We start from the raw sequence: 26,481 nt of genomic DNA, 5'->3' as shown, positions 1-26,481 counted from the left end.
TAACCCTCAGGCCTCTGTCCAAAGGTCATGTTCCCCACCACAACTCATCTAAAACAGCAGTTGGTTCTCTTTCCCAACTCCTTTAGCCAGCTTTGGTTCTCATGAACTACTAGATGATCACTTCTTGTCATCCCTCTAAATAGAAAATGAATTCTTTTTAGAGCACAAAGGTACTTCTCCATCTCATTCAACACTGCGTTCCCAGGGCCTAGAACATGGAGTACCTGGCACATAGGTGCTCAATCCCTCATGCATGATGAAATGAGTTCAAGAAGAGGAGAAAGGCTTGGTCGCAGGAAGCTTTACCTTTTTCCCAGCTGTGGGGCTGCTCTCTGCGCTCTGCACAGGACTCTTGTGGGGGCTCTGGCTTTCAGTGGGCACACACCTGCCCATGTAAACGCTGTAATCTAGAAGCATCTTCTGCCTCACAATGCCCACCAGTTCCTTCTGCTTTGGCTGGGACATGATCTCCTCCACACTGCCTTTGCTGCTGCTTCGGCTGTGTGTCAGGTGCCCAGAGGGGCTGCTATGCCTGCTATGGGTAGGCAAAAGCCCTGGAGCAAGGAAATGATGCGATTAGTACATATGACAAAAATGACCTCGAGCCAGGAAAAGCCAGGGTTAAGTAGAAAAGCTGATAAAATGCTTAAAATGTATTTACAGGGCTATTTTCCACCTGAAAAATATCTCTGTTCTCATGACAATCAATGTTTAGAAAAACTTTTCTTCTTCTCCAAGATAATTGAGAGAAATGACAGCAATAAAGTACATTGGCAAGTGCTTATTTATTTGCTCCTGGTGATCTTTTAGGAAAAGGTCAACACAGCACTGCCACAGCCCAAAGTCAGGATGGATGGTGCATGCTATCAGGGCAAAATGGAAAGTGAGCAGAATGCAAATTAACTCTTCTTCCACCACTCACAGAGAACCCAAAGAGACCATCTTTCAGTTAAGAGTTTGAAAGCATCAGCCCCTGAAGTATCACTTAGACTCACCTAACTTTCCACCCCTTCTCCCAGCAGAGAATCAACTTCAGGGCCTTGTGCATGTTAAGTGCATGATTTACCATCCCTAGTCCCCGTGCTTTCTTATAGCATGGCTCTTCTGTTGCCGCTTCCCTCAAAACATAACATGTATAAAGCAAGCGTAATTCCAGGGAGCCACCAAAAGCTAACCACATGTATCTGCAAATGGAACCTTGCTGGTGAAATGACTTGGCATAAAGGGTTATAGCAATCAATCTAAGGGTACATAAATCATGAGAACATAACCTCAAATTGTAAAGGGTAACCAATTTAGGGTAAGCTTCCTTCCTGCCTGCTGGGGAGCTTTCCCAATCTCCCTACAGGCCCTTTAAAAATGTATGTGCACTTAGCACAATGCCATTACCTGCTTTGCTTCCAGAGACACCAGGTGGCTTCTTGAGGTCTGACTTCAGCTTTGATGCCAGAATAAATCTCCTAAACCACTCCTCTTTTTCTCGGCCAGTTCTTCCAAACAGATATAGTATCTGATCTCGCTGGCCAGATCTTGTTCCCTCTTGAGGGTGAGTTGGCTTTTTAGGGTCTTCACTTCCCAGCTCTCTTTCAGCTGGTAGCTTCTCTTCAGAAATCTCTTTATCAGTCTGAGCCTTAGACATAAAGTCATCTTGTCGACCAAGTTCGATACAAATGGGGTACTTTTTATTCCAGATTCGTTTGCGAGCCAAACTTTTAGGTACAAGATAAATCTACAGAGAACAGAAATGATGATTTATATACCAAAGAGAAGTTACACTGTGCATCAATATTATGTGTAGCCCAAACAGAAGTATTCTAAGACTTCGGACTAATGATGAAAGTAAAATACTTTTTACCGCCTATCTATAATATGACCATAGAAACTGGACTAAATTTTTATGGATGATTCATTCTTCAAAATCATGCCAGAATGCAGATTTCAGAGTCATCAAACAGGAACAAATATAACTTTTAGGAAGTACTAGCACAATTATAATGCCTATTTGATTATCACCTGCTAAGTCTAATGACCCTGGGTAAAACTTAAGCTGGGGGAGGAAATAGTAATCCTCAGATGTAAAGGTCAAGGCAATCCTGAGTGTATCAAGTAGAAAAATGTATAAGAAAAATTCCATGCTTCCATCATTTAGAAGAACTTAAATATAATTTAAATGAAATTGATCAGAATCAAAACCTATAGCTTTGTGGAGTATAAACTAATTTACATCTCTCACAAAAAATGAAATCTATATTGCTTTACCAAAATGTAATTGTCTTGCATATGCACAATTCCCCACTTATAGAACACACTTTACTAGTTAGTACTCTGGCACCATCACATAGGGCTATTTAAAGTATGAGTATAGTATATTTTAATTATGACTATAGGATGCACAGCTCCTGAGGTATGGCTGGAGGGCCTGCAGCATTGATAAGGTCCCGCCCACAGTTGCTGAGCCAGAACCTGCACTTTGAAAGATACTCAGGTGATTCATCTGCACAGTGAACACTGAGAGGTACTGTCCCAATTCATCCTGATCCCTAATTAGCCACAACGAAATTTTTTTTTGGGGGGTGGGTACAATAAAGTAACAAGATTCCAAATACTTTTCACTTATTTAAGCTGTCTGTTTCTGAAATTACTCATGCTCACCTTGCTGTCAGAGAGGTCGTAGATTTTCTGGCTGATGTAGGTAACCTCTGGCTTTGTTTCATTGTAGCTTGCCCTCCTGGATATGTTTTTATTGGGCTTGGAAAGTCTTAAGGTTCCACCCTCAAGTCTCACAAAGACCGAATGAGTCAAAGTTGCATGGTAAGTTTCTGGATCATAGCTGTAAATCTCATTCATCCATCCCTGATGGAGAAAAAATTTCATTAGTAAAATAAGAGTATACACATCCATGATTCAGGGCCAAAACAGGGATCGATCACCAAGATTGACCGTGGTACAGATGCCAGCTTTCTGAAGACTAGAAGCTGCTGAGACTGTGCTCCGCTGGCAGGATCAATGATGGGGAGCAATCTGGTATCGTTTCGATAACCAAAAGTCTGGATTAAGGGCAGGTAGCAACATCTATTACCCTAAATATATTGTTCATTCTCATTTAAAGCTGACAGACAAATCAAGAAACTCAAAGGTTTAGTTCATGTGACTGAGCAAGTCTCTCTGCCTAACTTTGTATGGGGATGAATCAATCCCATCCAATCTGCCTTTTTGTTGTTGTTGTTAGTTTACACTCTTAAAAAAAATTATTTTTGGTCAGTCATAGGACTTGAACTCTGGGCCTGGGCATTGTCCCTGAGATCTTCAGCTCAAGACTAGCACTCTACTATTTGAGCCACAGCACCACTTCCAGTTTTCTGGTGGTTAATTGGAGATAAGAGTCTCATGGACTTTTTTTTAAGTTCCTGGGCTGGCTTCCAACCACAATCCTTAGATCTCAGCCTCCTGAGTAGCTAGGATTACATGTGTGAGCCACCAGTACATGGCTTAGTAGTGGCAGTATTTTACATTGTGCTTTACTGGATATTCTGCACTCTGAAATGAGGAAATGCAATCAAACCTCCAGACAGTATGTCCTGTTTTAGAAATTAAAATCCATTTAAAAAAGTAACTTGGAATACCAAAAACTCAGAACTAAAAAATATTTTAAAACCTAGGCAAAAGGACTAAAGTTTAAAAACAAAACGTTTGTAGTTCTAGAGAAACATTTCTCACTTATGAAGAAACTAACATCAAGCTTTCAGATTTAGGAAATAAAACAAGACACGTAAGTACATGAGCTGGTACAAGCACTGCTCATCTGTTTGTAGGACAGACATAACTCCGAAGATGAGTCAGCCTTCTGCAAGCTGCTTAATTACTGTTCCCAGGAAAACTCTTGAATCTGGTTCACAGGGACAACTTTTTCCAGGATGTCAAGGAGCTAGTTCTTTTGGCCCAGCAGTCTGAAGCAGGTCCCTCTAGAGCCCCCACCAGGCCATGTTCTAGACCAGTAAGTACCTACCCTTCTCTGCTGACAGTTCACCCTCTACCACTTGGCAAATTCCAGGAATTCTAGAACAACCTAACTCAGCAGAAAATGAGGGAGGGGAGAAGTGTTCCTGGTATCTATCTACATAGTTTAAAAAACACAAACCTCTAATGCCACACTAGAGTAAGTGGTAGAGGTAAGAAGCTAGGAAAGAATCCAGGCAATGCCTCCCCGTCTTCCCACTGCCATCTTGGGGTCCCCAGATGCTGTGGCATCCTGGTGGAGGCTCTTTCATCTTCAGATTTCCTCCTTCCTGAACTACCACATATCTGTCTTTGTGCAGTCAAGAAAGAAATCACCACTACCCATGGATCAAGATTTAAATGGCGTGTCCATTGTGAGCAATCATTTGTTAGCTTAAGTGAGATCTTACTCTGCTGAGATCTGATTACATGAAAGAAACACTACTGGTCAGAACACAGGAACTGGATCAACTACAGGCCTTCACACAACTGCTAAGTCTCTGATAGGTCTGGGTTCCAAATCTGTCTTCACCATTCAGTTGATGATACTTAGACCACACATTCCCAGTTTTCTCATCTATAAAGGGTCCAGCATGGCCTGCTGTTGAGCATCCTGATTTTCCTGGTCCCTATTTCACATTCTTTTTTTCTTTTGGTGGTACTAGGGGGTTTGAACTCAGGGCCTTGTACTTGCTAGACAGGCACTCTATTACTTGAGCCAATCCTTTTTTTTAAAGTTATTTTTCATTGTGTTTTGCCCAGAGTGACCACTATTTCCCCCTACCAACAGGGCCCTCCCCCCCAAAGCTGGGATTAGGCATGCACATCATGACCAGCTTGATGATTAAGATGGGAATCTTGCCAACATTCTGCTGGCCTTGAAAAACGATCTTCCTGATCTCTGTTTCACAAGTGGCTGGGATCATAGGTGTGAGGCACTATGGCCTCTCACCTCACATTCTTTAAAAGTCACAATGAGGCCAGGTGTGGTGGCTCATGCCTGTCATCTTAGCTACTAAAGAAGTTGAGATCTGAGGATAAGGATTCAAAGCCTGCCCGGGCACTAAAGACCTTGAGACACTTATCTCCAATTAACCAAAAAAAAAATAAAAAAGAAAAAGAACAAATTGCTAGGTGTGGATGTCTCACATCATGGAAAGAAAATCTGTGAGACTATTTTCAGTTAACTACCAGAGGCTAGAAGTGGAGTTGTGGCTCAAGTGGTTCAGCACAAAAAAAAATGATTGAACACAAAAGCTCAAGGAAAGCACCCAGACCTCACTAAACAAACAAATGAACAAATGAAGGAACTGTCAGGGTACTAGTGACTCACATTTATAATCCTAGCTACTGAGGAGGCTGAGATCTGAGGACTGAAGTTTGAAACCAGTCCAGGCAGAAAAGTCCATGAGATTTTTTTTGCCAGTCCTGGTGCTTGAACTCAGGGCCTGGGGCACTGTCCTTAGACGTTCTCAAAGATACAGCTCTATCACTTGAGCCACAGCATCACTTCTGGCTTTTCCTATGTATGTGGTACTGAGTAATCAAACTTGGGTCTTCATGCATGCCAAGCAAGCACTTTACCACTATGCCAAATTCCTGGTCGGTCATTAGATTCTTATCTCCAATAGCCAGCAAAACAGCTGGAAGTAAAGGTATGGCTTAAGTGGTAGAGCGTCAGATTGGAGTGAAACTCCAAGCAGCAAGCAGAAGTACAAGGTCCTGAATTTAAGCCCCAGTACTAGCTCATACATATGCATAAAGAACAAATTTCAAATGCATATGTCTTAAAATATTAGCATTAATATTCACCACAGTAACTGCTAAAACTCATATTATGCTCCTGGTACCTCAGGCTTATATTATCTCCTTTGTTTCTGCCAGGGAAAAGGGTGGAAGAGGGTAAGTGAGTTGCCTCTTAAGGCCCAGAGATGGCACATCTGGGACTTGACTATCTATATGGGTCCAATGACACAAGCTACACTATCCATCCAGTCTGGCTAGTACCCCATTACCCCTCAGGGTCATGGCAAAGACGACACTTATTCCAGGCAGTAGCCCTTCACTGTCCCTCTTCTATCACTGCACCTGTTAACCACCTGGTTTCCTTAACTGAGTTACCAACTCCACAGAGCAGACTGTTAAGCTCAGTAGTAAATGTCTGTTGATTGACCCCACTAGCATGAAGTATAACTCAGAAGATAGCTGTGAGGATTCAAGTCCTTGGAAATCACCAGGAAACAAGACAATGCCCTACCTCCATCCTAGCCTCCAAGTACAGTGCTAGCTGCATACCTAGAGACACATCAGGAACAGGCTGAGTTACTTAGAAGAGGACTTGATTGACATCCCCAAAGAGAAAACTCAAGACAGAACTACACCAGAGCAGAGTAAAAAAAATCTGAAAAGTAAGCTTTTCAGGGCAGAAGCTGAATTGATTCCTTCTTATCCAGAGGAGAGAAACCTGTGGCCAAAGCCCAGTGTCCTACACCTCCTGTGACAGGCCATTGTAGCATTAATAGGAAACCCTGAGAGAATGACAGGAGCTGCCAACTGATCCACACCAGAAAGACAGCCACAGGGTCTACTGGCCTTGGGAGGCTCAGGCTAGAAGGCCAGTTAGGCACGAGTCACCTCCAGACTCACTAATTCTATTCCTAAGGTACCCTTGGATACCCAAACCTAAGTGCTTTTGTAAAAATGCAGAGAAAAAGACCAAAACCACAAAATAATTCCCCAGTGCAAAATTAATCATCTTTCCATACCATCAAGCAGCAATTTTCTTCTGGGACATGAACGACTCCCTGGAAATGGTTACACATGGAATTTCTAGATGCCAGCAGTCAAATATCCAATCTAGAGAGTACCCAGCCACTCCCCACTGTGCACTGCTTACCTGCTCTAAAATTCTTAAGCCTAAGTTTCTTGCCAAGTGAGGTACTTCTGCAACTTCGTTAGGAGATATGGAGTGGGTGGAGAGCTACTCCCTTGTCCCACTGTATGGGCTCAGCTGGAATCCAGGCTGAGATCCTCTCAGCCCACACCACTACTTCACAGACAAGCCTCATTCTTTCTACAACTGGATCTGTTAAAACGGAGACAGTGCAAGTTGGTGGGGAAAATGACCCAGTCAGCAGGCCACAGCTGTCTGGCCCACAGGCTGGTCCTGTGATGGTGTTTGAAAAAGGTCAGAGGTTTCTCTTCAACTCTGCTGGATGTAGAAATCATGTTTTTCTGCAAGTATATAACCAGCAGCTATAAAGGGGCCCATTTAATACTTGGAAAGATTAAAAGCCACAATTAACCTTTTGCAAAATAATCAAGTCTAGAAGGACTATTACTGTGCTTCCTTTCAGCTACAGTACCAATGAAAAGTTCAAGGCCAATGCTCTCTTGCTCAGCTTGATGCTGAGCAGAGGACAAGCTGAGCAGAGGAAAGCACCAGCCCTTTGACCCAAGGAAAGGGATGGAATTCTATAGTCTTCAGTGTGTGGTGCCTGGACTGACACCAGTAACACTGCAATCTATTTTTCCCTGTGGCTATGCAGGCATGTCTCCTTGTCTGTCACTCAGATCCCTGCTCTTCCTGTCCTCAACCCTATCAGGAAAGACCCATCAGAGCCAGACCTAAGGCTACTGTGGCTGAAAAATCCCATCTGGCACATTTTTTTAAAAAAGGTTACTACTGCTCAGCCCCAACCCCCAAACACACACTAAAAAGAAACATGACTTGGATTTATCAGGCTTATCTCTTTTAGATGCACTGATGATTGATGGCCAGAATCATCTGTTAAAACCGTTTGGCATATCATGGATTTTTGAAACTAGAGAAAAAAAACAGTCTAATAAAGATTATGGGGCATTTGTTATGAATTTAATTTTATCCATGAAAGCAATACTTGCAGACATACAAAATTCTTATTATGAATGACAGACTCAAGCAGAAAGTCAGCACAGGCATTAGAAAACATTTGCTTAAGAAGTCCATTAGGGGAAGAAAACACTAGCATCAATAGTGTCTGCATCCTCCTACTGCCTCTTACAAGGTCACTTTTACAGCCATGGCACAGGAATCGCTGGAGTCAGGGCTAAAGCCACAGACTGGGGGAAATGGCCTGTATCTCAACTGTCCTATCCTTCAGAAGAGCAACCCCCAAACCCAGCATAGTTTTAAATTGTAATTTAAATTATAATACATTAGCAGAGAGTAACAGAGTGAAAGATAACAAATAAATGAGGCAGGCATATAAAATGATCTCATAAGAATTACTGCAACAGGGGCCGGGAGTTTGGCCTAGTGGTAGATGCTTGCTTAACATGCACGAAGACCTGGATTCAATTCCTTGGTACCACATATATAGAAAAAAGCTGGAAGTGGTGCTGAGGCTCAAGTGGTAGAGCCCTAGCCTTGAGAAAGTCCAAGGACAGTGCTAAGGCCCTGAGCTAAAGCCCAGGACTGGCAAAAAAAAAAAAAAAATTACTGCAACAGCCAAGGTCTAATTTAGGTTAATACAAATAAATATTAAATCATATTAACAAGTAAGTATGGAAACTACAGTAAATAAGCAAGCAAATCAGGTAGTAACCTCCACATTTTCTAGGTCACACACCTTGTCAATCAAGCAATTTTTTTGACTCAGGGCCAGGAGTTTGGCCTAATGATACAGTGCTTGCCTAGCATGCACGAAGACCAGGGTTCGATTCCTCAATATCATAGAGAAGCTGAAAGTGGTGCTGTGGCTCAAGTGGTAGAGCACTCTAGCCTTGAGGAAAGCCCAAGGACAGTGTGCAAGCCCTGAGTTCCACTCATGGCTAGCAGCCTATCACTTAAGGCACATTTCTACTCCCAGCTTTTTTGCTAGTTAATTAAGGATACACAACTCTCGGATTTATTTGCCCAGGCTGGCTTTGAACCTCGATTCTGGATCTTGGCCTCCTGAGTAGCTAGGATTACAAGTGTGAGCCCCCTGTATTAGCCTAATATACCTTTTATTAAAAGTAAATAAAAACACAGAGCGAAAGATTACATCATCAGTCTTTCAGGTAGTTTAGTATATCCACTATGACATCTGCCTGTAGCTGACACCTTAAGTTGGCACAGTATTTGTATTCCGGGTGAGGCTCATTGCTAATGATACCACAGATGTAAATAGATAGATAGATCTCAAATAGTCAAACAGATCACTTCCAATAATTCTGGCCAAAAGTCAATAACATGGGCAACTTCAGGTTAAAGTCACAAGGCTTAGTTAACTTTCTTAGCTAGAAAAAGCAAAGATGAATATAGATAAGAATCATGTTCTTAGGGGCTGGGAGTTTGGCCTAGTGGTAGAGTGCTTGCCTAGCATGCATGAAGACCTGGGTTCAACTCCTCAGTACCACATACATAGAAAAAAGCCAGAAGTGGTGCTGAGGCTCAAGTGGTAGAGCTCTAGCCTTGAGAAAGTCCAAGGACAGTGCTCAGGCCCTGAGCTCAAGCCCAGGACTGGCAAAAAAAAAAAAAAAAAAAAGAATCATGTTCTTGGGGCCGGGAGTTTGGCCTAGTGGTAGAGTGTTGCCTAGCATGCATGAAGATCTGGGTTCGATTCCTCGCTACCACATACTTAGAGAAAGCCGGAAGTGGTGCTGAGGCTCAAGTGGTAGAGTTCTAGCCTTGAGAAAAATCCAAGGACAGTGCTCAGGCACTGAGCTTAAGCCCAGGTCTGGTTAAAAAAAAAAAAAAAGAATCATATCCTTCGGAGTATCATGACAGCAATTTATGTGGATAACACAGAAAGAAGCTTCAAATGAAATTGAGTTTACCACAGTGGTCTGGAAACCAATACAAGAGCACATACACACCCTGGAACCACCTTGTTAGCAAATTCAGCTTTGGGGTGTGGTCAGCTTCTTTAAAAACCAATTCCTATACAGTAGGAATGATCTTCAAAGTGTCCCACCTATACTCAGTATGAAATTGGGGATGAAAAAAATAGTTGGTTTTAAGTTAATATCTTACTCTTCCAAGAAGAACAGTTTGAGGAAATCTTAGATCCACAATGCCCACACCCTCTTTCCTCTCTGCACATATGATGCCTGAAACAGAACTGGACAGAATCCAGGAGGAATGGCCAGGATCCATAAATTCTCATAATATAGATGGACCACGGAGGGGGGGGATTTGGAAGGAAAGGACAGTGGGAGAAAACAAGGGAAGGGTAACACTCTTTGAAAAGAAATGTAATCATTACCTTATGTATGTAATTATAGCCCTTTTGTACTTTACCTTTATAATAAAATAAAAATTTTAAAACAAAACAAAAAACTAAATGGACCAGAATAGTAGTTCTGTCATATCCTATGTTAATAAGCTGAGTGGAATATTGGCTAATGTTAATTACTGAAATTGGTGTAGAGAACAGGAGGGCATGAGAGGACATTATTGAGTCTCGAGTCTCTTTACTTTCATATATGTTTGGAAATTTTGATAAAAACTTAAAAGCCAAAGCAAAAATACAAAAAAGAAAAAAGAAAAAGAAAAAGCCAGGCACGACAGCTCACACCTGTAATTCTAACTACTCAGGAGGCTGAGATCTGAGGATCGTGGTTCAAAGCCAGCCCAGGCACTAACAACTGTGAGACTCTATCTCCAATTAACTACCAGAAAACTGGAAGTGGCGGCTGTGGCTCAAGGGATAGGGTGGTAGCCTTGAGCTGAAGAGCTCAGGGATAGCTCCCAGAGTTCAAGCCCCACCACACACACACACACACACACACACACACACACACACACACACACACACACACACACACGAAAAAAGAAAAGGATGAAGGAAGGAAAAGAAAAAAAGTTTTTCAAGGTAGGCACTAGCAGTTCATACTTGTAACCCTAGCCACTCAGGATGCTAAGATATGAGGATCATAGTTCAAAGCCAGCTCCAGCAACAAAGTCTATGAGACTCTTAATCTCCAGTTATCCACACATAAAAAACTGGAAGTGGAGCTGTGGCATAAACAGTAGAGTGCTAGCCTTGAGAGAGAGAGGGGGAAAAAAGGCTCAGGAACAGAACCCAGACACTGAGTTGAAGCCTCAGGAAGAGCACAGAAGTCTTTCTGGGATCACCCACCATCCTTAGCTACATTACTACACTGTTGCTATGGAAGTTTGTTCCATATAGTTCCCTTCCAGCTGCCGGGGCCTCCCGGCAGCAAATTGGGGTTCCTGAAATAAGGGGCAGGGACTGGAAAAATTAGAAGAGAGACAAACACATCGGGTCCAGGAGGTCTGCAGCCCAAGCAGAAACTGCTACCTCGTTTATTCTTAACACAAAGTTTTTATCCCCTCCCGAGACCAGGGCCCTCCCAGGTGTTACATCCAGATCGTTAATCAGGGAGCTGTTGAGGGTTACATTCATATGGTAAATCTCAGATCAATTGAACAGGAGAAGGCCAAAAAACAATGAGACAATCAAGCAATTATCTGATGCAAATCAAAGTACAGTTTGTTTCCACTCTTGCTCCCGACATATCCCCCGCCTTTATTTTAAAAGAAACACAAGTGCAATTTCTATTCTTTTCACTATCTCTAATATCTCATATCCTGTCTCACTTTCCAAAAATGACTGGTCCCTTCATCTAAAGGGGATAGATGGGCGGAGATTCGGCTTCTGTGACTTCTTCAAGCTGACTCAGGGGCGTTGTCTCTGTGCTTGACCAGGGACCTTAAAAAGCCTAGCCTGTTTATTAGGGATTGCAAGGATTAGATATCAGGAATAATAATTTACTCCAAACTAGAGATCATATTTGACATTTAACAACTGCACAAACCATCTTTGGCTACAATAGTGTAGTTACATAGCACCCATTTGCAAAAGCCTTTTCTTGATTGTCTGGGGAACTAAATTTCTGCAACCTTAACAATGCTTCAGTTGTCAGATCTAAACAGATTAATAGAGACACAAGTCTCAAATCCACAAACTTTTCCTGAATTTGTGGCTGGTGTCAAAAATAAATAGATAAATAAATAAATAAAAATTTTGCTCAATTAGGGCTTTAAACTATCCACTATCACAGAAGATTGACAAGTTCCTGCCCAGTTATGAAAGGCACGGGCATTAGTAAGGCATGCTTACAAACTATTCTATGACCTCCCGGCTCTGATTAATTTGATCGGCCAAGCACAAGTGACTAAGATCTGACACCATCTCTGCCATCCAAGCAGAGGCTTTCTGCGTCGTGTCCCAGTAGAGTTTCCCCACACAGGGATAAATGTCCCATTGGCAATTCACTTGCTTAGTTGCTGGACTTGAACTCAGGGCTTGGGCACTGTCCCTCAGCTCTCCAGCTCAAGGCTAGCACCCTGCCACTGTGAGTCCTGAGCTTGGTGCTTGAGTGCTGTCCCCCAGCTGTTCAGCTCAGAGCTAGCACTCTGCGGCTTCAAGCTCCAAAGCAACTCTGCCTTAATAGCACTCTGCTGCCAGATTAGACACCACAATCTCACAGGGACTTTGCTTTGCCCGGGGTTGGCTCAAAACTGCAGTTTTCAGATCAGTGAGTCCTACGAACGGCCATGTATCTCCAATAGAGCAACAAGGTGGTAGACACAGAAATAGTCTCTAAGCATGAGCTTACCTAGAACCTGGAAAAGGCCAAAGTTACATCTGAATAAGGATTGCTGTTCTTCTCCAATGGGCTAGCTGGAAGTTACAAGAGCAAGCTGAAATAGCAATTAAGCAATTACTTTGGTAGTCCTGATTTTCCTTTTCTCTCTTTCTTTAAACATATAAGACAACTTCACTTTCAAATATTGTTTAGAAACCCATTTCCAATGTTCTTAATAACTTTTACTGATACTGGCTTAAACAATTAACACCTTAGCCTTTATTTGCAATTGAAAAACCTTTAAGGGCACAAAGAGCTCCTGCCCTCAGGCCCCCTAGGGCCCAAGGCACTCCTCTTGCCTTTTAGAAAAAAGGGGCTCTTATGCAGTTTAGATTACTGTCTAAAACTCCAACGACAGTTTAAACTCAAATAACAGTTTTTCCCTAATGCAAGAACTATAGACATCAGTGCACCAAAAGTCCAAGTCTGGACTTAGTTTTCTTCCTTTTTAACATTCCTTTAAAATACTAATCACATTATCCACATTTTACCATCAGATTTCTAGTGTCAGTTTGCAAGAAAGGACAGGCAAAGTTTCTGACGTTAATGAACAATTTTACATTTAAATCTCTAATACATGTTTCCAAACTTTAACTTAAAGTAATAAATCCCAAATTCCCTAACACCTCTGAGCTGAACAGGATACAATGTTTACAATGTAAACAGCTGTATGCCCTGCAATAAAATGCAGATTTCAGGATCTAGAAAAATATTTACCAGTTTTTTTTTTTTTTTTTTTTTTTTTTTTTTTTTTTTTTTTTTTTTCAGCATGCTGACAATTTAACCTTGAACATGTTCACTCACTCATTCACACACATTCATACTCAAAGATCATAAAGCGCGCAAAATTAATATCGGCCGTTCAATTTCCGGAAGTTTGTGTCAAGAGAGTTTTGCCAATTTTACTCTTACAGGTGAGAACCAGGTTCGAAACAAAACTTTTTGCAAGGCAGCTTAGCTGGAATTTATTTTTCCAGGGCTTGTTACAACTGCAGACATGGGGGAGCGGCCATGCTAGGCCCAGAAATGTTCAAATAAATAACAAGGATGTGTGCTTGAGTACGCACAGAAAAACCATAAGGACCCACACTTAGAAATGGTACCAATTTTAAAGACAAAAACTGGACAAAGAAAAATATGTAACATGAACAAGACAGAGAAGCGGAGACTTTTAAATAATCAGACATTGACATATAACAAGAAAATAAAAATAGTTGGTTTTAAGTTAATATCTTACTCTTCCAAGAAGAACAGTTTGAGGAAATCTTAGATCCACAATGCCCACACCCTCTTTCCTCTCTGCACATATGATGCCTGAAACAGAACTGGACAGAATCCAGGAGGAATGGCCAGGATCCATAAATTCTCATAATATAGATGGACCACGGAGGGGGGGGATTTGGAAGGAAAGGACAGTGGGAGAAAACAAGGGAAGGGTAACACTCTTTGAAAAGAAATGTAATCATTACCTTATGTATGTAATTATAGCCCTTTTGTACTTTACCTTTATAATAAAATAAAAATTTTAAAACAAAACAAAAAACTAAATGGACCAGAATAGTAGTTCTGTCATATCCTATGTTAATAAGCTGAGTGGAATATTGGCTAATGTTAATTACTGAAATTGGTGTAGAGAACAGGAGGGCATGAGAGGACATTATTGAGTCTCGAGTCTCTTTACTTTCATATATGTTTGGAAATTTTGATAAAAACTTAAAAGCCAAAGCAAAAATACAAAAAAGAAAAAAGAAAAAGAAAAAGCCAGGCACGACAGCTCACACCTGTAATTCTAACTACTCAGGAGGCTGAGATCTGAGGATCGTGGTTCAAAGCCAGCCCAGGCACTAACAACTGTGAGACTCTATCTCCAATTAACTACCAGAAAACTGGAAGTGGCGGCTGTGGCTCAAGGGATAGGGTGGTAGCCTTGAGCTGAAGAGCTCAGGGATAGCTCCCAGAGTTCAAGCCCCACCACACACACACACACACACACACACACACACACACACACACACACACACACACACACACGAAAAAAGAAAAGGATGAAGGAAGGAAAAGAAAAAAAGTTTTTCAAGGTAGGCACTAGCAGTTCATACTTGTAACCCTAGCCACTCAGGATGCTAAGATATGAGGATCATAGTTCAAAGCCAGCTCCAGCAACAAAGTCTATGAGACTCTTAATCTCCAGTTATCCACACATAAAAAACTGGAAGTGGAGCTGTGGCATAAACAGTAGAGTGCTAGCCTTGAGAGAGAGAGGGGGAAAAAAGGCTCAGGAACAGAACCCAGACACTGAGTTGAAGCCTCAGGAAGAGCACAGAAGTCTTTCTGGGATCACCCACCATCCTTAGCTACATTACTACACTGTTGCTATGGAAGTTTGTTCCATATAGTTCCCTTCCAGCCAGCTTTATTTTCTTTAACCTTTTTAACTTATTCCTAGTGGTACTGAGAAATTGAACCCTGGTCTTCATGCATTCTAGGCAAGCACTCTACCACTAGGCTAAACTCTTGGCCCCTCTTATATTGTTTATATGCAGTAAAGTCAGGGTCATAAGAGAACTATAAAAGACAGCCTAAGTCTCTTGGTTGTATGTAATGAGGCCATTTCCTCCTAATGATTTACTGACTCTAATTTCATAAAATTACAAAAAATCATAAAATTGAAATTAAGCTTACAAATACAATGTCTTCTCTGCTCTGCAAAATTATTTTTTCTTTTTTTGGCAGTAATGGGGATGGGACATAGGTCCTTGTACATAAAGGGATCTTCCCTGAGCTATAATGCTAACCTTTGGCTTATTGAGATTGGTTCTTACTGTGTGGCCCCAAATGGCTTCTAACTCTCCATCTTTACACTTCTACCTTCCCAAGTGCTTGGAATTAGAGGCATATACCACATCTGGCTCAAAAATTTCTCTTTTATATACTAAAACCAAAACCTGTACTAAGAGAACCTTATCATAAATACCTATTATTTGTATCATAGATCTTCTTGTGTCATATTCTAAGGAAAGAGATATTTCTGCTGAATGCTAGTGGCTCATGTCTGTAATCTTAGCTAACTCAGGAGGCTGAGATCTGAGGACCATGGTTCAAAGCCAGCCTGGACAGAAAAAGTACTAAAAAGCTGGAAGTAATGGTGCTGGCTCAAGTCATAAAGTGCTAGCCTTGGGGGAACCTGGGGCACCTAAGCCCTGAAGTCAAGCCCCATCAGGACTGGCACACAAACACAAAAAGACACCGACAGACAGGCAGACAGGCAGGTAGGCAGGCAGGCAGGCGCGCGCGCGCGCACACACACACACACACACACACACACACACGAACGCACGCACACCCAGACAATTACCACTTTAGAAACTGATATCCTACTGTGGTGCTTTGCTGGTAGTGCCTAAGTCTGAGAATTTGCTCATGAATATAATTTTAAAATTGTATTAATTAGCCTAGTGCCAGTGGCTTACCCCTGCAATCCCAACTAGTAAGGATCTCTGAGGATCCAAGAATCTGAGACCTGAGGATTGTGGCTTGAAGCAAGCCTGGGCAGGAAAGTCTATGAGATTCTTATCTCCAATAAACTATTCAGAAAAAGATAGAAGTGGTGCTGTGGCTCAAGTTGTAGAGTACTGGTCTTGAACATAAAGAGGTTCAGAAACAGAGCTTAGGCCCTGAGTTCAAGCCCCAGGACCAGAAAAAAAGAAAATACACACACTCAAATGACAAATATGTTACCAGGGAAGGAGGACTGTCCAGTCTGGCTAAGAATTCTCAGCAAACATCCAAGAACAGCACCATGGCTCCAATTTTTCATTCTTCCCAGGCCCAAGCTCACTCACTTCAAGGGAGGGCGGGGTCCTCTCGCTTAGACATCTAGTCACTCAAAAAGGAACTCCAGAAGTATATCATACTAAGGTGTGCCTAGGGTGGTACCCTTGAAGTCTATGGCACACATGAGGGCCTGCCTTGAAGGTACCTTACTCAGCTACCAGGCTTAAAACCAGCCAAGTTCTCTAAACTGGCAACCGCCCTGCTTTCCTGCACTCACACTTCACTAGGCTGGATAACCCAGGCAACCTTTTCCTAGGTGCTGCTTCTCATCAGTCATGAACTAACTTCTACATATTAGACCCAGCAGGCTCTGGGAGAGGTCCTGAGGGCCTCCTCTATGGACTTTGGATTAAAATTACAATCTTCCTAAGAAAAGCAAGTGCTTAAACCAGTTTAAACTGAATGTCAACAATCAGTCATTAGGCACTGGAGTTAATGCCCTATTTTTCTTTACTGCTAGCCTTCTTAGAGGCCATGTAAATCAAGTAGTCACAGCACTACTCTATCAAAAAAGCTAAGCCACACACATGATGAGTCACTTTGGTTCCACATATTAATGCTAAGGTAAAGATATCCCATCCTCATGATTTAACACCAGCATACCTTAAAAAAGAATGAAAGAAAGATCAGATTGCAAAATATGTGATACCATTTAATCAAGTTAGAAAAGGAAGTGAGTGAGGAGGTACATGTATGTGATATATGTCCTCATGCATGGAGATGTATTAACAGTGTCATTAATGAAGTTAATGATACCAAATTGTTAGCCTCCTCCCTTCCACTACTGTGATAAAGATTCCTTTGGAATCTTCTTTGGAAGTTCTGAGGTTTGAACTCAGGATCTTGAACTTTGCTAGGCAAAAATTCTACCACTTGAGCCATACTCCTAGTTCTATTTTTTTCTTTTCTCCTGTTTTTTGTTTTTTGTTTTTTTTTTTTTTTGCCAGTCCTGGGCTTGAGCTCAGGGCCTGAGCACTCTCCTTGGACTTTCTCAAGGCTAGAGCTCTACCACTTGAGCCTTGAGCCTCAGCACCACTTCCGGCTTTTTTCTATGTATGTGGTACCGAGGATTCGAACCCAGGTCTTCATGCATGCTAGGCAAGCACTTTAACCACTAGGCCAAACTCCCGGTCCCTATTTTTTTTTTTTTAACAATAACTATTACTTTTGAACAAAGAAATTACAAAACAAATAGCATTTCTGACCCTTTGTTTTCTTTTGGTTTTGTTTTTTGTTGTATGATCATGCTGTTACTTCTAAAACATTGTAATGTAAGTAAAGAAAATGTGAATTTAACCAAATAAGTTTGGAATTTGAAAAAGAAGTGGTTAAAAAAGTCAAATAAGGTTCAAAACTGATTCACAGAGACCAAGTTCTTTTTGGTGTAACTCTTGTAACACAAGTTCTTTAGCAGTTCCAGGCTATGCTTTCTGTAGCAGTACATTAGGCTCCAAATCTTCCTCTGTTACTTAATGAAATGTCCAGAAAACTTGGACAAATGGCCAGCTCTCAGAGCCCAACCTCCCCCCCCCCCGCCTTTTTTTTTTTTTTTGCCAGTCCTGGGACTTTTCTCAAGGACTGAGCTCTACTACTTGAGTCACAGCACCACTTTCAGCTTTTTCTATGTATGTGGTACCAAGGAATCAAACCTGAGTCTTCATGCTAGGCAAACACTCTACCACTAGGCTAACCTCCTAGCCCCCAAGTCTCTTTGTAGATAAAATTGGAAACATCAAATGCCTGTGGTTATGAAGTTTAATTGGACAACTTTTAAACTTTTCTGATTCCATGTCCTGTCTGCAAAAACACACATAAAAATGTATATGTACATACTACTATATAAATGGTACTGTAGATTTTATGAAACATAAATAACTGTAAAATTTAAATGTGCAAAATAACAACAGAAACTCAAACATATTTATCTTTAGCCCTGCTGAATCATCTTGGGCACTGGCAGACATGCATAGGCAGGTGATGTTTCTTTCTCCCCTGTGCACAGACAAGAGAGTACAACCAGCAAGGGCCACCAGCTGGCACTAATCTGTCTTCTCTCCTTCCTTGCTTTCTCTTGCAATTCTGAGAGGATTTAACCCAACTTCAAACTCTCAAGATTATTTAACCCTAACAGACAGGCCATAACAAATCCTCAGCAAGTAGCAAGTCCCTGACAAACTTAAATAATAGGAACTGGATATATAAGTAAAAACTAGGTCTAAATACTGCTTCCTCAAACCATCTGGAAATCTTAGAAAAACTCACTCTGGGCACAAAAGTCTTTAGCAATCAGCCAAAAGAACTGTTTAGTTCCATAAGAGAGCTATTGTGACCACACATACTTGACAGCAGCTAGAGAGGCCTACCTTTAGGATCTCAGGTTCTTTGATGTCCAGCGATCTTCTATTCCAGTGTTGCAGAGTTTTATGTGACTTCGGATATTTATGAGCACTTGGTGGTATAAAAAACCAAATCATGCAAACCGCAGTCATGAATCCCAGGCCAAATCCCAGAAAGAGGCCACTCACATAGTAGGGGAGGGGGAGGATGAGGTATGCATAGACACACATTATAAAGAAACCCAATGTCTTCACGGGTAATTCTACCTGTGTGTGCACCTCATCCTCACTGTCCAGAACTGCGCTGAAATCTTCGAGCACCTCTGGCTTGAGAAGGATGTCTAGGGGCTTGTCTGCCTTCCCCTCCCCTTCAGTTTCCAGCTCAAAGTCCTCAGTGTACAGTTCACAGAACTCTTCATCCTCTTTGCTCACTAAGGCAGACAAGGAACATTTCTCAAGAACGAGCGAACTTGTCTTCACGCCCAAATCCTTCAAACTGCTCGCCTGGGAGCCTTTCGGTTCCACCTCTCTTGCAGACTCTTCAGTAGACTTTGGGGGTTCGCTCCTAGCAATGTTAGAGTCGCTGCTGAAGCCATCACCTTCGGAGTCACACTCCTCCTCCTTGATGCTGTAGTTGTTATTGCTTTCCAAGTGCCCGTTCAAATTGGACAGGTTGGAGAGTTCTGAAGCACTTGAAGATAAGGCTTTGGGCCTATGGCTGCCACTTTCTTCCCCAATAATTTTACTGAGGAGCTGAAAAGGTTCATATATGACTTCTGAAAGGCGACGTTTAGTGTCTTCAATTTTTGCCTCCATCTCGGGCACTTTAAAAAAGGAACGAGTATCAGAGGGAGAAGTCAGTGGAGAAGAAGGTGCAGTTTTGGAATCTCCACCTGTGTTTCGTGGCTGTGTGAACTGCTTGAACAAGTGCAAATTCAGTTTGGAGTCAGGAGGCTTATAGGACACAGCATCGGACTCCTGCCGGGAGGTGTCTGTGGACAGAGACTTGACTAATGTCTTCATCAAGTGCCTGTGCCTGGGGGTGTGTGGGGACTCTTTTGGCTCCACCTCAGTAGACAGGGACTTCACCAGGCTCATGAAGGGCTTTGTGCTGGAAAGTGCGGAGGATGAGGCACTGGATGAAAGGATAGGAGACTTGGAAGGAGAAGACAGCGGGGAAGAAGAACTGGTTTTCTGCTCAGAAAGGGATGACACACTAGGGGAGCTAGCTAAGGGCCCTGACGAAGAGGTCCCGGGGGACAGAGCCAATGGCACTGTACTTAATACTTGTACTGCCGGAGAAGGAGACTCTAGCAGCTTTACAGTGTTCTCAGAGATGGGCAAAACAGCAGGTGCCTGGGACACAGACAGTCCATCTGGCAGGATGGCAGCAGGGCCCACGGTGTCATGGCTACCCTGGGGTTCAAGACAGAGGTCCTCCTTGGCTTCAAGCCCTGTTACAATGCTTTGGTCGTCCAGCCCCTCAAGGTATTCCCTGAACTCCTCCTCCTCTTCCTCCTCCTCCTCCCCAGATGCCGAGAAGTGAATGGCAATAGTGTCTCGGGACACAGACCTCTGCACATGCACTTTGGGGGCTGATGGTTTTGGCATGTCAATGGTTTTCTCAGCATGGCGACCATTCAAACTTGTCATTGCCGGCTTTCCAAGGACTCAGACTCTGTGGAAAGTGAGAAAAGCAGACATCAGAAAGCAGTTTCTCCACAGGACATACTGCTGTTTGCTGGAGGAGCCCAGGTGAAGCTTAGTTCTTTGGCAGATGCCCACTGTTTTTTCACTTCAGTGAGTTTAATGGTTTAATTTTCACTAGAGAAATTCTAGTTAGGCATTCTCTCTTATGAGGAAACCACACACCAGTTTTACAAGTGACACCACACAATCTTATTTCCTAACATCCGAATAACCACTTCCACCCTTTCACTGGCCCATTTCTACAAATAATTCTCTACTGCATGGATTAAAGTACTTAGGCAATAGATGTTACCAGAAGCAGAACAGAATATAATGTGCTTCCTGGTAATTTTCAGGATACTGTCCTAGAAGGTACATCAGTGGTCAGCAAGAGGGATACCACTCCCTTGGCAGTGGTTCACAGTGAGCCTAACGATGTATCTTACTTCTCCTGCAGCATTGTTTTGCCACTGCAAGTAAGAGGCAAAATATCCAAGTGTGGGACTCAGTAAAATTAACACATGACCATGACCTATTGACTTCTTTATTTTCTAACTGGCAGGTACTGGAAAGCCAGGGTGTTGAGGTGGCTATGAAGACATGATCATGTTCTAAGACTTTAGGATTAAGTAAACATTTATTTTAAGCTGAATACATTATTCAAATGCCAAGAAATAAAAGGTCAATGCTGCAGCCTACTACTCATCAATAACTCTTGAAGATGACACTGATCAAGATGCTCTATACTCACAAATTGACAGGCTGAATGGAAACCCTCTTATACAACTATTTAAGGAGGGGGTTGGGGAGAGGGAGAGCTGGACACCTGTGGCTCACAACTTTAATCCTAGATACTTGAGGCTAAGATCTGAGGATCGTGGCTTGAAGCCAGCCCAGGAAGCAAAGTCCATAAGGCTCCTATCTCCAATAAACTAGTCTAAAAAGTCTGAAGTGGAACTGTGGCTCGAGTGATAGAGAACTTACCTCGAGCAAAGGCTTTCTCATTAGAGCCACAGCACCACTTCTGGCTTTTTCTGTGTATGTGAACCCAGGGATTCACTCATGCTAGGCAAGTGCGCTAACACTAGACTAGGCTCCCAGCCACTGAGAAAGGACTTTCACCACAACTTTCCAAGAGTTTTTCTCAGTCAATTTAGGACCCTCCTATTTCAGGTGAATTTAGGAGAAGTGAAGGACTCATCAATCACACCAGGACATTTATATCCAGGAACTATAGCAGCCAGAAAAAAACAGCCTCTGGTCCGGGATGTATTTATTTTTTTTTGGTCAGTCGTGGGACTTGAACTCTGGGCCTGGGTGTTGTCCTTGAGCTCTTCAGCTCAAGGCTACAGCCCTACCTCTTGAGCCACAGCACCACTTCTGGGTTTCTGGTGGTTAACTGGAGGTAAGTCTCACGGTCTTTAAAGCCTGGACTAGCTTTGAACCGTAATCCTCAGACTTTGGCCTCCTGAGTAGCTAGAATTACAGGCGTGAGCCACCGCAGCGCCTCAGCATGATTCTCATTATTTGTATATCCACACGTTTGTAAGTTTACGAAGAAGAACTGTATCAGGACTATAACAGGATTTTCATTTCACTGCCACCTAGTTTTACAAGGGTCATTTTAAAAGAAAATTATAGAGGTAATTTTAAAAGAAAATTGGTCCTTGATAATTCTCAGCAAGTTGCTTTAACTGCATAAAGCACAGTACACTTGGCTCCACTTTCTGAGGCTGCTGCATGGAGTGCAATGGCTTCCCAGCGAAGGTAACTGTGGTAAAAGTCAAGTACAAAGTGTGCAATTCTGAATTTGATCATTTTAAGTTGGTCTACTGGGAAAGTGAGGCAAGAGTGGAGAGGCCTGGCATTAGCTGGGGTGGGTGGACTGGGAATTAAGGGCAAGTCAGATCCAGCCCAAGGCCACAGTATGCAAATGGTAGTACAACTACAGGGCTGTGGTTTCAGCTGCCAGGCTGGGCCCCATATGGAAAAGTGGGTACCTGAAAAGAGCCTAGGACAGGCCTACTTGCCAAATCTCCCTCTACACAGAAAGGTAGCCGCTGACCTGCTGGCTAAAAAGGATCTCTGAGCCAGGTGCCAGTTGCTCACGCCTGTAATCCTAGTTACTCAGGAGGCTTGAGAACTGAGGTTGTGGTTTGAAGCCAGTTTGGGCAGGACTGTCCATAAGACTCTTGTGTTTGTTTGATTGTGGGGCTGGGCGCAGTCCCTGAGTTCTTCAGCTCAAGAGTAGTGCTCTGCTATTTTGGGCCATACTTCCTCTATGAGAATCTTATCCCCCAATCTTAACCACACAGTGCTGTGGTTAAAATGGTAGAGTACTAGCTTCCAGCAGAAGTTACTCAGTGACAGTGCCCAGACCCAGAGTTTAAACCCCAGGACCAGCAAGAAAAGAAAGGGAGCCGAGGTGGCTCACACCTGTAATCCTAGCCACTCAGGAGGCTAAGGATCAAGGTTCAAAGTCAGCCCAGGCACAAAAGGACCTGAGACTCTTATCTTCAATTAACCTCTAGAAAACTGGGAAGTAGGGCTTGGCTCAAGGGTAGGGTGGTAGCCTTGAGCTGAAGAGCTCAGGGACAGTACCCAACAGAATTCAAGCCCCATGAACCCCCCCCAAAAAAAGGTGGGGGTAGGGGAAGGGAGAAGAGAGGAACCTCTGTTGAGCTCCATAAGCCAGACTGCCTATGCTAGCCAATATGGTCCCAGCTGGGCCTAATGGAGAGCAGGATACCAGGATGTCAGTGGGGAGAAAGTAGCCTGGCTCAAAAAGGGACATGAGCAGGGGCAAGGTGGCTCACACCTGTAATCCTAGTTACTCAGGAGGCTGAGAGCTGAGGATCAAGGTTCAAAACCAACCCTGGGCACAAAAGGACCTGAGAATCTTATCTCCAATTAACCAATTAACTGCAAGAAAACGAGAAGTGGGGCTTGGTTCAAAGGTAGAGCGGTAGCTTTGAACTGAAGAGTTCAAGGACAATACCCAGACCCAGGGGTAGGGTGGTAGCCTTGAGCTAACGAGCTAGGCCAAGTCCAAGCCTCATGACCCACCAAAAAAAAGGGGGAGAGGCAGGGGAGGAATGATCTCCAAGCCTTAGTAGCAGCTTCAGAGGTTCATAGTCACTCTCAAATTGACACCAACTAAAGCTTGCTGATACCACTTCCCCAGTCTCTAATGTAAGACTAGGGCATCCCTTCTCTCCCTCCCTCCCTCCTTTCCCTACAAATGTTTAAACAGTGCTTGTTGGTTTGGCACTTTTACCACTTGAACCATTCTCTAGTCCTTTTCTGCTGTAGTAAATTTTGACAGGATATCACGTTTTTGCCCAGAGCTGGCATGGATTATGATCCAGAGCCTCACACACATCTGGGACCATAGAAATGTGCTACCATACAACTTCTTTATTGAGCTAGGGTCAATAAAGCCTGGAGGTTTGCCTATCTACTGCATAGCTGGGATTATAGATGCAAGCCACACGAGTCTGGCATTACTAAGTCGTCTTTTTTTCAATGCTATTGAGTTTGAACTTAGGGCACACAGCTTGCTAGTCAGGTGCTTTATCTACCAGAGCCATACCTCTTGCCCCACATTGGTATTTTTAAATACAAGAAAATCTCGGGGCCTTTGCCAATCTTGTAAACTGGGCAGATCAGACTAGTTCTGATCAAAATCACTGGATATTTTGGTGTACTAGAAACAGAGTGTGTGGTTTAGACACTAGACAACCTATCTGGTGTTCTCCCCCAGGTCTTCTCCTGTTAATGCTCCTAATGGCTGACTTCAAATGCCAATGGAGATAACCCTCCACATTGCCAGTCACAGACCTGTAGGACAGCAAGGCCTAGAAGAAAGTCAGGTGACTAAGGACCCAGAAGATGACGTGGTCTATCCAAGGGCACAACACTGAGTGCCAGATCCAGACACCATTTTCACAATAGCAATCTTCCTCCTTGTGTAGAGATGCCCTGGTCATGGAATCCACCATATGAGCCTAGTTGCAGATGACTCCCAGTGAGCTAAGAGCTTGGTTTTCAACTAGTAACATGTGACTGAGGAATGAAGGGTCTCATTATTCGTCTGACAATCAAGCACTATAAAACATAATGAGCCTCCTGCCCTCTCCTACCCAAACTCAATCATGTCCAGAAAAACTGATGACCTTTCTCATCCCTCAGGAACTGAAATGCTAGCACAGGAAATTTTCTAGCCAACAGATCTCATTTTTATAAAGCCACAAGCAGACCACAAGATTTTGGAGCTTAAAACTGACTTGTGTATCTTGTGAGGAGGGTCCAAAGCTCATGTTGTCTGTACGGCTCCCTGGGAACAATTTCCTATTAGAGATATGTGAAGCAAAAGTCTGACACAATCACAATAGTGCTACAGATTAAGCATGTTCAGGATAAGGGTGGCAGAGGCAATGTAGAGAAACAAGCCTGTTGTTTGGAAAGGCAAGTTTCATTATCAGGCCTACTGTCCTGTTGGAAACAACAATAATAACTAAAAAATAAAATAATTCCTGCCACATGGACCTTTCCCACAGGATGGGAGGCCATGAGGGAGAGTCAGCCAGCCAGAAATCACAATCGATGCTACTCAGTCATGGAAGTGACAGTCATTACACACACACACACACACACACACACACACACACACACACACACACACCCTGAAAAGTTGAAAAGTTTTGGTGCTTCTGCAACTGAGTAAGGAAGAGCCAGGCAAAAAAGTAAGGAAGAAGGAAACCTGGAGATTTGGGTCCTTTGGAGCATCAACTTTTAAAGGCCTTCTAAGCAGAAATCAAGGTCTAGGGCTGGTTTAGGCAGAGTATTAAAGAGACTCACACAGTACTAAGGGAATATAAAGGGATGTATCTACCCAGGAATAGTTGCACCAGAAATACACCAGCCCTCACATAGATTGGAGGCCCATGTTTGTAGGTTCTGAAAACGCTAGGAACCTTTACCATAGAGTCCTTACAACAGGAATACTCCCAGGGCCTGGCAAAAAAGGTGAACACAACTGTTCCCCCCAAGAACCAGGCCTCAAGCTATTCTACAAACATTCTCCAATATCAACAATAGCACCTAACTAAAGGCAAGAACCAGACAGGGAATAAGACAGAATCAGCACCCCCCCCCCCAAAAAAAAAGGTATGCTTCAAGTTTGGCATATGGGCAGAAAGAATTCCAGGTAAGAGAGCAGTCTAGAGGCCATTCTCAAAGGCATGGATGAGGTAAGTGATGCCTGAACATAATGGCTGGAAAGTTAAGGACAGAAATGGAAAACAGGGACTAACAGGGGATGAAAAATGGCAGGTAGAATAATGCCATCCAACCATATCCCCCCCCACCACAGCCTACCAATCTAAAAGACATCACCATCTTAATCCTTAAGAGTCCATGAATACATTGCTTTAGGCCAATGAGATTAATTACTGAGATGGGAGGAACATGAATTACCAGGGTTAATCCAATGTTTGTTTGTTTGCTTGTCTAGGGGGAGGGTACTTTAAAAGGGAGAGGAGGGGGGCCAGGAGTTTGGCCTAGTGGTAGAGTACTTGATTAGCATGCACCAACACTTGGGTTCAATTCCTAGGTACCACATACATAGAAAAAAGCCAGAAATGGTGCTGTGGCTCAAGTGGTAGAGCCTTGAGAAAGCCCAAGGACAGTGCCCAGGCCCTGAGTTCAAGGCCCAGGACTGGCAAAAAAAAAAGGAGGGGGGGATAGGAGGAAGAAGACTCAAAGTAAAGGAAATGTAAAACAAAAGCATGGGTTTAAGTGATGTTGGATACCAGGAGCTAAGGAAAGACCTACTAGGCAGCTGGGATGACAGCTATGTACCACCACACAAGCTTATTGCTTAAGACAAGATCTTGCTAACTTTTACCTAGGCTAGCCTCAAACCATAATTCTAATCCCTATCTCCTGGGTATCTGGGATTTATAGGCATGATCTCTTGTAATAA

At 42.9% G+C, this 26,481-nt stretch overlaps 1 protein-coding gene across 3 annotated transcripts in view; it reads right to left on the bottom strand.

Annotated features, from left to right (window-relative positions):
* Tex2 (testis expressed 2) overlaps positions 1-26,481 on the bottom strand; it is an 87,875-nt gene that overhangs the window by 29,198 nt on the left and 32,196 nt on the right. For all 3 annotated transcript variants that reach the window (XM_090349936.1, XM_090349935.1, XM_090349933.1), the window contains exons 2-5: positions 18,834-20,484; positions 2,653-2,853; positions 1,390-1,729; positions 307-554 (exon numbers count right to left, since the gene is read on the bottom strand). In XM_090349936.1, the coding sequence (XP_090206062.1) occupies positions 307-554; positions 1,390-1,729; positions 2,653-2,853; positions 18,834-20,459 (2,415 nt within the window). In that variant the 5' untranslated portion in view covers positions 20,460-20,484. The remainder of the gene's footprint in view (positions 1-306; positions 555-1,389; positions 1,730-2,652; positions 2,854-18,833; positions 20,485-26,481) is intronic.

Source organism: Megascapheus bottae, chromosome 17, assembly GCF_031878675.1.
Source record: "Megascapheus bottae isolate mThoBot1 chromosome 17, mThoBot2.hap1, whole genome shotgun sequence".
Classification (NCBI taxonomy): domain Eukaryota; kingdom Metazoa; phylum Chordata; class Mammalia; order Rodentia; family Geomyidae; genus Megascapheus; species Megascapheus bottae.
Note: the sequence above shows the minus strand (reverse complement) of the source record. Positions and strands in the feature narration are given on the sequence as shown.